At 35.2% G+C, this 10,817-nt stretch overlaps 1 protein-coding gene and 1 long non-coding RNA gene across 2 annotated transcripts; one reads left to right on the forward strand and one right to left on the reverse strand.

The window, feature by feature from the left end:
- Positions 1–803: 803 nt before the first annotated feature.
- LOC141723707 (boron transporter 1-like) lies at positions 804–7,019 on the forward strand. The gene is made up of 12 exons (XM_074525570.1): positions 804–2,229; positions 2,432–2,514; positions 2,606–2,798; positions 2,880–3,018; positions 3,472–3,637; positions 3,965–4,131; positions 4,262–4,435; positions 4,534–4,629; positions 5,079–5,216; positions 5,297–5,616; positions 5,890–6,160; positions 6,497–7,019. The coding sequence occupies exons 1-12, from the start codon at positions 2,126–2,128 to the stop codon at positions 6,791–6,793; spliced, it is 2,148 nt and encodes a 715-aa protein (XP_074381671.1). The 5' UTR covers positions 804–2,125; the 3' UTR covers positions 6,794–7,019.
- Positions 7,020–8,639: 1,620 nt separating this feature from the next.
- On the reverse strand, positions 8,640–10,184 carry LOC141661584 (uncharacterized). The gene is made up of 3 exons (XR_012550036.1): positions 10,037–10,184; positions 9,626–9,783; positions 8,640–9,555 (listed from the first exon to the last, which is right to left on the reverse strand). It is a non-coding gene; the product is annotated as an uncharacterized LOC141661584 (long non-coding RNA).
- Positions 10,185–10,817: the final 633 nt, after the last annotated feature.

A 10,817-nucleotide genomic window follows, 5' to 3' on the forward strand; every position in this document is an offset into this window, starting at 1 on the left:
TTTTGGTTAGGTTTAACAATTTTTTTTAAAAACGTACAAGTTACCATTTTTTAAATTTTTATTTTTTCCGTAAATATGCATATGAACTGCATGCAAAGAGAAGTTAACGTTAGAACTAAAAATCATAAGTACATTTTTTAATTTTTTTGAAAAAATGATTACAAATATAGACAAATGTTTAATATAGTACATTTTATTAAATGCATATCATGCAAGCATGTACTATCTCCGTCTTATGGATTCTATACGTTTACTATTTACACGTATTTTGAGACTTCTATAGTTTTATAATGTTTTTTTTAAAAAAAAATTGAATACAAGTTTAAATACGAAACTTTTATTAAAAAAAAAATTAAAAAAAATATTATAGAATTATGCTTTAAATTAGCATTAAAAAACGTGCCAAAAAATAATGTATAGAATTTAATGGGAGAAAGGGAGTAACATGTTTTGTTTATAATAATATATCACAAAATATCTTTTGTATATTACTTGTTGAACATAAATAGTTAGGACAATGTGTTCTCATAAATATTGCATATAAGTTTTACAAAATTTAAGCAAACATAATTTTAAATGAATGAAATTTAACCAAAAAATTCAGATATCCTGAAGACTTCATCCGGGGGGCAGTTCGACCCACATGCACAGTTCTGACAGCTGCAATAACCTTGTTATTTTTAGTTACTTGGAAATTTATGTTTACACAAAAAGGTAAAAAAAATGATTATATTTTGTTTAGTGGGACCACAGTGGGCCCTACCAATCTTAGTTACAAGCTGAAGCTCAACCTTCCCTCCATCCTCTTCTGTTCTGTCCTGACCGCTAAGCCTCAAATCTTTATTTTGTATGTATAAAACCTATACTTACAAACCCAACCACTAGCTAGTATTTTATAGTATTACTTACCCAGTACTCTGTTTTAGTGTTTTTTTATCAGAAACCAAATAAAAATAAGTTATATTTAAACCTACTCATCACACACTATCTTTGTCATACCAAGAATTACATCACTGATAAGAGTTTGTTTCTTACACACCTTTTTTATACTCTCTCCTCTCATTCTCATTCTCATTCTTGTTTGTTCTTGTGTAATTCATACTTGCTTATACGATTCTGTGTTTATTTTCTCTAATTTTGCAGATTTTAAGTACAAGTATCTTTCTGGTTGTTAACTGTCTGTTTCTTCTTAAGTGTCAAATTTACTTGATAATGTAATTATTAATTTTTTGTTTTTATGCTCATTTCTTGTTTGATCTAAGTCTTTTTCTATAAATTGTATCATGGGTCCTCGTTAATTTTCATTCTGGATTGTTGTTTGGCTCTTTTTTCTAGGATACTTAAAGGGTTTCTTGTGTTTTTGTGAATGCTCATTTGTTTGTTCTAGAGCTTTAGTAATAAATTTATAATGGGGTTTCGCTAATTTGTTTGTGTGGTCTGTTTCTTGAACTCTAGACTTTTTCGAGTTCTCGGGTATTTGGCATTTTAGCTGATAAAGATTCAGGTCATGTAACTGATTCTCAGGCTTGTTGTTCCATTAGTTTGCCTTTTGTGTATGTAAAAAAAAGAGAGGTGAGGTGATGGATCTGAGGTGTTTCGAGTTTGTGCGCTAGTTGATTCTTCGTTGATGGAGAGTGTGTTATTCGTTCGTTAGACTTAGTTTCTTGATCATCGATGAATGCAATTCGTTAGTATCAGCTTATTTGACTCTGACAATCAAGTAGGAGAATTCCAATCTTAATTTGATTCATTTCATCATAAAAAAACATTCTTTGATCATTCTTTATAACATGTAACTAATTCACTGAGATTTTATCCCGCAATTTGCACATTCTTTTTCATGGACCTCGCCAAGGTCCATTCATACGTTGGAAATAACGATCAAGCTATCCCTGTTTTTGTACCCATACTTTTACCCATGAACATATAGTTATCGTTGTATCAGCCTCTCGAGACCCTAGAGTCAAAGTTTCAGCTTGTTGTGAGTCATTTGTGGCAAATATCGTGTCATTTGAAGAAAATATCGTGTCGTTTGTAGCCACTATCATATCTGTAGTACTGTTGTCAATCCTAAAGGAGAAGGAAACAAACAAAAAAAGTTTCATTCTTCACTTCCTTATATATAATGGAAGAAACATTTGTTCCATTCCGTGGAATCAAGAATGATATTCAAAATAGGCTGTTATGCTACAAGCAAGACTGGACTGGCGGTATTCGCGCGGGTATCAGGTATGTGTTTCTTCAATAGCTCAACTGTAACATATGCAGTTCTCAAATGAGTATGTGCATATTGATTATAATGAATAATTATATCGTTCAGTCTATAAGTTTACGAAGTTATGGGCCATAACTTAAGGCAATAAGTAGAAACAATAACAAATGCGCGGTGGATTAAGGATATATATAACAATGTTGAGCTTTTATTGACCAGGATCCTGGCACCAACAACATACATATTTTTTGCTTCAGCAATCCCAGTTATATCTTTTGGGGAGCAGCTAGAGAGAGATACCGGTGAGATAGTATCCGAGGTTTATTATTATATCTCATTAAAGTTATTTTGGACGTTCTTATGAGAGCTTTAATTTTAATATATATGCTGTAGATGGAACTCTGACTGCAGTGCAAACTCTTGCATCAACATCACTCTGTGGTATAATTCATTCAATTCTTGGAGGTCAGCCGCTTCTTATTCTTGGTGTAGCTGAGCCAACAGTTTTAATGTACACGTTTATGTTTAAGTTTGCGAAGGATAGAAAGGATTTGGGTCAGGAGCTTTTCTTAGCCTGGACAGCATGGTATCTACTTACTGATAAGAATGAAAATTACGTCTTCGTATCTAGTCATAGTCATATGCTTCTTAATGTGGTTGTTTACAGGGTCTGTGTCTGGACAGCCATATTGCTTTTCATTCTAGCCATTTTGGGTGCGTGCTCCATAATCAATAGATTTACGCGTCTAGCTGGTGAATTATTTGGTCTCCTTATTGCAATGCTCTTTATGCAGGAGGCTATCCGAGTAAGAATGCTTTGACCCTGCAGTCAATATTTTTCTTTTTTTTTCTTTTTTAAGATCATTGAAAACAAGACTGTAGCGAGGGAGGTTCCACCATGATATATGCCTTTACGGGTCGCTAATTACCTTTTATTATTTTATGACCAAGTCTCGTATGTCCACATATGCTTTCATGTTCCAACAAGTTTCTACTTACTAAGCCTCATATCTAAAAGCTCTAGATTAACTCCTAAGAGTCTTTTAAAACCCGATGCAGTAAGTGGTGCTAGAAAATTCTAAATTTCGGATGAATTTAACAAGTGTCCGGGAAACTATCTCAACTTGTTCACAAAAAGTTATATTTTCAACAATTTTCTGCAGCTAAAATCTCTGGTGACCAATAAAAAAATATATACTGTGATTCCATTCACTTGTTTACAATTTGAACGAAAATTTATTTTGAACATCATCCTATAGGGAGTAGTGGATGAATTTCGCATACCCAGGAGAGAAAATCCTAATCAGGCTGCTTTTCTACCATCTTGGCGCTTCGGAAATGGAATGTTTGCATTGGTTTTGTCATTTGGCCTTCTCCTAACGGCATTAAGGAGCCGTAAAGCTAGATCCTGGCGTTATGGAGCAGGTACATTTTAACGCTCATATTTAGTTGATGCTTAACATACTTAAAACTTGTTCGCATTGTGATCACACTACCGTACACCGTACAATGAAGTAGCTAATGCTTGACATCTATTGTAGTCATTGACATGCCAAACACCTTTACTTGGCATAGCTTACAATATACAACTCAAAATAATGAAGAAACTAATTACAAGTCACAACTCTAAGTGGACCTGGCAACTTCAACTTTTGTTATCATTGATTTTGTCTAGTAAGGACATTAAACTTTAATGTACACCCTGTTAATGTTTCTACAATCTCAATTATTGACTTAAAATTTTCTTTGAAGGTTGGTTACGTGGTTTTATTGCTGATTATGGTGTGCCGCTCATGGTGCTGGCTTGGACTGCAGTCTCTTACATACCAGCTAATGATGTCCCGAAAGGTATACCAAGGAGGCTTGTCAGTCCAAATCCATGGTCTCCTCATGCTTACTCAAATTGGACAGTTATTAAGGTTTCTCTCCTGCTCTATAGTTATACTCTACATAAGTAGAACAGTATCTGCTTACTCTAAGAGTGTTTCTGATTACACTCTGTTTTGATGCAACCTCTGGCTTTAAAATTATAATGTGATCATATTCCAGGACATGCTGAATGTTCCCCTTATGTACATTATTGGAGCATTTATTCCCGCTACCATGATTGCTGTGCTTTACTACTTCGATCATAGCGTTGCATCTCAACTTGCTCAGCAGAAGGAGTTTAATCTGAAGAAGCCTTCTTCATATCACTATGACCTCCTCCTTTTAGGTTTCTTGGTAACCTCTTTATCTCTGTCAGTAGAATTTAATATCTGTAAACACTTAGTTCGTCATTTTTACTGGTATCTTACTTTTGTCGTTTGTTTCTTAACCAGGTCATTTTATGTGGGCTTATTGGCATTCCTCCCTCCAATGGAGTAATACCACAATCTCCAATGCATACAAAAAGCTTAGCCACTTTAAAACATCAGGTAATGTGTACTTCTAGAAAAACAATGAGTATTGTTTGAGAATTGAGCTTCATTGGCATGGATAAGATTGTGTCACTCTGTATGACTGCATAGTAATATAAATAAGCTTAAAAATTTTATTTGAGGTGATCAAGCCTTCTGCCTTAGCTGAGTGTTCAGCATAAAACCGCGTTATCCATCTTTCTTGTGGTTTTAGAACTCAGATGTTGTACCATAATAGATGCCAATGTGTGTATGCTCATGTAACAGTGTTAATTATGTCATGTATGCAAACTGATCTACAGAAAGGAATTTTTTAAGAGTTCTAGTCTCTTGGTTGTCAAGAAAAATTCTTTAGTATTTTGACACCTAATCACTGTCTATCTCCAGTTTCTTACTTCCGTTTAGATGTATGTTGGGTTCTGAGTTTAATTATGATGCGCAACTACGTGAAATTTCTCCTTGAACAGCTTCTTCGCAACAAGCTAGTATCTGCAGCTCGAAAGAGCATTAGCAAGAATTCCAACCTAGGCCAGTTGTATCAGAATATGCAAGAAGCTTACCAAGAAATGCAAACTCCACTTGTCTACCAAACTCCATCTGGATTGGTAAATACGCATACATTCTCATTGATTAGATTTTTTTTTGTTTCTTGTAAGCCCTACTATATGAATATGTCTTCTAACAGGGGCTTAAAGAGCTAAAAGAGTCCACAGTCCAGCTTGCCTCAAGCAGCGGTTACATTGATGCACCAGTTGATGAGACAGTCTTTGATGTGGATAAGGACATAGACGATCTTTTACCTGTTGAAGTCAAAGAGCAACGTCTAAGCAATCTGCTTCAAGCATTTATGGTTGTTGGTTGTTTAGCAGCGATGCCTCTTCTGAAGATGATCCCAACCTCAGTACTTTGGGGATACTTTGCATTTATGGCTATTGAAAGCTTACCTGGAAATCAATTTTGGGAAAGGATACTTTTGCTTTTCACTGCTCCAAGTAAAAGATACAAGTAAGTTTTTGCTTATATATGTAGGATGGATGACTTTATCTACTATCATTTTAATAATCGTAGCTGTTATACTTACTTTTTAGGATATAATAAGAAACATGACTTGAACTCATGTTGATAAATATCACTTGGACCTCCAGACCGGTCCTTGAATTTACCCAAACAAATTTTAGGCTAGCTATATATTTTTATAAATGTTAAAACAAATTTTCATTTTTTTTAGTTATTTTCATTATGTTAATACACAATATTTTCCCATTATTTACTTGTCAGGGTGTTGGAAGAGTATCATGCAACATTTGTTGAGACAGTACCCTTCAAAAGCATTGTGGCTTTCACCTTGTTTCAGACAGTTTACTTGCTCCTGTGCTTTGGCATAACTTGGATCCCTATAGCTGGTGTTCTATTTCCACTCTTGATCATGCTCCTTGTTCCGGTGAGGCAGTATATGCTGCCCAAATTTTTTAAGGGAGCTCATCTTCAAGATTTGGATGCCGCAGAATATGAAGAATCTCCTGCAATTGCTTTTAACATGTCTTTTGGAGTAAGTCCTACAACTTTTAGTTATTCAGCTAAATTTGTAAATATGTTTCAACTTTGCAGCACTTCTTGTCATTTCAAGAATTTACTTTAGACAAATATATAGTTCTAATCCAGTTTCGATCTGTAAATGTAGCACATAACCGTTAATTTTTGTTACATTCAACTCATCCATTATATAATCTTGATCTACTGTCACTGGACTAAGATTATTGTCAGTTGAATTGTAATCATTTACCAAATTTTGGTAGGTATGATACTCTTTTCTTGTAATTTTAGCAGATTTGGTATTCATCTGTATTTAAAATGCTGAATCATAATTTAACCTGCATACTTACAGGGTCAAGACCCTGAAACAAGGACTGCTCAGATTAGTAGTGGGGAAATACTGGACGGAATTATGACAAGAAGCCGTGGTGAGATTCGTCGGCCACAGAGTCCAAAAGTATCGAGTTCAACCCCAGTTTCACAAGAAGGTATGAAACCTGCATATAGCCCACGATCATCACCCGAGCCATATAGTCCCCACATGAAGGAGTTGAGGAGTAATAGATTGAAAGTCAAAGGAATTGAAATAAGGCAAACACCTAGTCCTGGCCCATCCAATCTTGGTCAAAGCAGTCATAGTTCGCCTTAAGGCTAAACCCTGTGCTTTATCATTTTAGTACGAGTTTAGTGGTTCTCGAGAGGTCTTGTGTTATGTACGTACCTGTAATGTTGATGACATGGTTTTCTTTTGGTGGTCTTGATCGATCTCCACAATGTATATCGTTTGCCAGTTGCACTATTTTGTGTAACCCCGGTAGTAGGAGGGCTTGAGAACAACTTTACCATTAATATTACACCTACCATTTTTACAGTAATTTCTTCTCTTAATCCGTGTTTATCTTTGTAGTTTATGTAGAGAAACATGTAAAGGAACAAGTTAATCAGCTAGATTCATTTCATTTTATCGCTTATTTTTCCCAGAAAAAATTGACCAGCAGCACTGCAATCTTTGGTCAAAATGGTAAATTTGCGGACACCATAACTGGTATCGTGCCAGACCGCCTCAGATCCAATACGGTGCCAAATTTAAAACTCTAATATGAGTAATATATGTGTAGTACATGATGAATCACCCAGGGTCTTTGAATATCTTGGTATTTAGTTAAAAAAGATGGAAGCTTTTCGAAGAAAATCACAGTGCTCCAATAATTAGGCTAGCAAACTTTTAAACATATATTTAAGGTATAAGTTAGCAGTCTGTTTCAGTATGTTCTTGACGCGTTATTGCAAAGAATCGACACTGAAGCGCCATTGTCTTTACCTGGGTATGTTAACAGGATCACATGATGCAGGAGCAGGGCCTGTCTTAATCCTAATGTCAAGTGTGATTAGTCCATTTTGATAATTTGTCTAACATGAAGTGTGATTAGTCCCTTTAAACATTTAATTATTGATGATATTAATCTACAAAAGTTATTTATTGTTTTAATATAAAGTACAAAGAATTTTTTGTCAGATAACACTAGTTGAACAGTTTAACTTGAAAATTTGCTGCGATATGTACAACGTAGAAAGTCAGAAGTTCTTCAATGTCAGTTCTCATGTATTCTTTTTGCATGTACATGCTTTTTGCCACATACCCTTATATGCATGATACTCGAAAGTTAGTTGTCAGAGGTTTCTCTGTGTTTGAGCACTAATAGATTTTAGATGTTTCAGGTTGGACGAAATAGATGAAGTCATGCATGCATTCAGAATGTATGTTCTTTTTCTACCAGAAAAGAGGTGAGTAATTGTCCATTATTGTCTGGTAACTAGTGCATATCACCCAACTGAAGTTAGGAAGCCTAAACCTTTATGAAAAATCAAGTCCCCTGCGTGTAGCATTGTTAGGATAGGGATATCAATGAAGACGTTAGGGTCCGAGCATCTCAAAGCATTTCTTATGAATTCGGTGTGAGTCTTTTCCTGATATGTGCAGCAAACAATTAGCATCCGCTTTCTTTGTTGCTTGTCTTGGTTTGGGTACCTAGTAAGTAGTTGTCATGTCTGTCATTCTGTGAATCGGAGGCTACCAAGTGCATTTTCTTTTCCCTTTTTTAGGATTCTATCGACCTTTAGTAGGTAAGATAATAAGTATGATTGCATCAATGATCGATGTCCTTGGCACATTTTCTTTGAGGTTTGAACTTCTTTTATACTCTAGTTACGTACTGAACTGATACAAAACACTCGATAATCTGATAGGAAAAGTTTGTTCTGTTACTCTGTATGCCAACTGATAGTCTGTTGGAAGCACGAGGCATGTCGTTATTAGCTTGTTGATGGTGTCCCTGTACTTGAATTGTATGTTATAGGCTTTATCGTTCACGCATACAGGGCATAGGAATGGCGCAACGTGTGTGACTGTTTTGCAACAATGTCACCAAGTAGTTGTACTGTATAGGGAAACAACTTGGTTTTCTTTTTAGTTAGGCATTTGAAAAGACCTGAACGGAATACGTGGAGATGGTGAAGGAGTCCTCTGCAGACTAGGGGTAAAGTAGAGAGGGCACATTTGGTAGTGGAAGCATGACATTTTTTCCACTATCTTTACCATCTGTAATGGAAAAGCCAAGTCTATATATGTTTCATTCGGAAATGATCTGTACACAGGCCTCCACTGAATGTCGAATCATGTCCTTGAGGGTTTCTTTTAACATCAGCAGCAACAAAGATATTTCGAAGAAGGGTTTCACAGATTTTGAATGAGGTATCATTTCAAAATCTCACCTTAGTTGTTTTATATAACTAAATAAGTGACCAATCTATATTCACATCAATTTTCCATATTCAACTTATTCGCGGACAAATGTTTCTAGTTGGCGCTTGCTAAGGACCGGGACCCATGTGACAATCGCCGTATTATTTTGAATTAAGCTTCCAATATTAAGGTAATTCATTGTGTTTCCATTAGGAAGCCTTTACTTAATATGTTGTGTTCATATACATCGAGCACCCAGAAATGAAAATGTACCAGCATTACACATACTCATCAAACTCTGTCAAATATTTTTGAACAGAGTTAGAGTTCATACTCAGCTAGTGACACAGTAAATTCATACCAATTGCACATTAACTTTTGAAAGAGCATTTCAATACTGAAAATCTTTTATTCATCTTAGAAAGTCCAATTACAGATGCCACTTATGACAGGGTACGAAAAGAATCTGCCTGTGTGGATACTCTTCCGTGCCCGAGGAACAAACCTGAAGTAAGCTTCGATTAAGTCATTTCTGTTCCCCAAAACTTGTAGCACCTGCAATGCAATACATTTGCAGTCATCTCGTCAAGAGTCAAATATCCTTTCTGAATTCCCTGGACATATGATGCAACTATGCCACAAAGTCTTCGTTTGTTCAGAATGGCCAACTGAAATCATCATGAACCAATAATAGATTAGAAAATTAAAGATCCAAAGTAAAGCCAATTAAATCCGTACCTTGACACGATAGATAAACTGATTTTCTCTATCAACTTCATCCTCGGCAAGGAGTGGATAAAGGTATGGCAGAACTGTATGATAAGACTTATTAAGGACATGAACGTGACCCTCTTAACAGCCAATTACCCCTCAATTCAGTTTCCTACAATGAGAGTCTGCAATGCAAAGTACAAAACAAAACAATAGTACTAGAAAACACATGATTAATGAAACCATAGCAACAACCTCGACTATATTTGCTCGAATAATCACTGACTATTCATGCAAAGAACATATATATAGAAAACGCCACGACATGATTAAGCACCAAGGTTCCACAACAATCATGTTACACACGCAACAAACAAATATGAATTTCAAAATCCTTAGACTTATAGTGTAACAGACCATTGCAAAGACTTCAATTACCTGTGTTCCTTGCGATCTCGATACAATTTTTCGAACTCACGAAGCTCATTAGTCATTACAGTTTACTCCATATCTTAGCTTTAAAGTTTGGATTTTTTTAGTGTGTGTGCCCATAGACATATGCTAAGAGTGAGTGATCGATGAGGTGTCCATAAAATATTGGTGGAGAGCACATTAATAATGATGGACCCCATATATAAAAATCTTTTACCAATAAAATTTTTACAACTCATCACACACATAAACTCTTAAAGTTTTGACAAACTCTTAGTAATTATGTGCCGCTTCTTTCACAGGGTCATGAGTTGGTGTGTATGGGTAGTAGTTAGGAGAACAGCAACATCCAACGTTATAAGGACACACAAATGTTAATTTACAAAACTTGACTTAGATTTTCAAAAAGCATACAACACATAAGTAGGTGCAAGATTATAACCTAATAAATGTAAAGAACAAATATATGCAAGATCAGTAGATTAATTATTAAACGTAGCACAAATTTGAAGCAAAACAATTAAAAAAATATATAACACAAACCTAAAGTTAAAAGTGCGTGTAAATCTTTTCCTCTCAAAATATAAAATTTATACTAGGAATCAAACGGGGTAAACTTGAATTCATACTACATCTCTAGCAGCAAGACTACAAACTATAATAAAACCATATGGCCGGTGATTCATGAGTACATTCGCACAAAAACCCTATTTTACGAATTTGGTATACGATATAGAAAATGAACTCTACTATATTTGCATCAAAAATCCTATACTTTAAATCATAT

Source organism: Apium graveolens, chromosome 5 (genome assembly GCF_009905375.1).
Source record: "Apium graveolens cultivar Ventura chromosome 5, ASM990537v1, whole genome shotgun sequence".
Lineage (NCBI taxonomy): Eukaryota > Viridiplantae > Streptophyta > Magnoliopsida > Apiales > Apiaceae > Apium > Apium graveolens.

Coding starts and splice junctions, on each gene's coding strand:
- LOC141723707 (XM_074525570.1), top strand. CDS start 2,126: ATGGAAGAAACATTTGTTCCATTCCGTGGAATCAAGAATGATATTCAA. Junction 3,019..3,471: donor TTATGCAGGAGGCTATCCGA/GTAAGAATGCTT, acceptor ATCATCCTATAG/GGAGTAGTGGATGAATTTCG. Junction 6,161..6,496: donor CTTTTAACATGTCTTTTGGA/GTAAGTCCTACA, acceptor GCATACTTACAG/GGTCAAGACCCTGAAACAAG.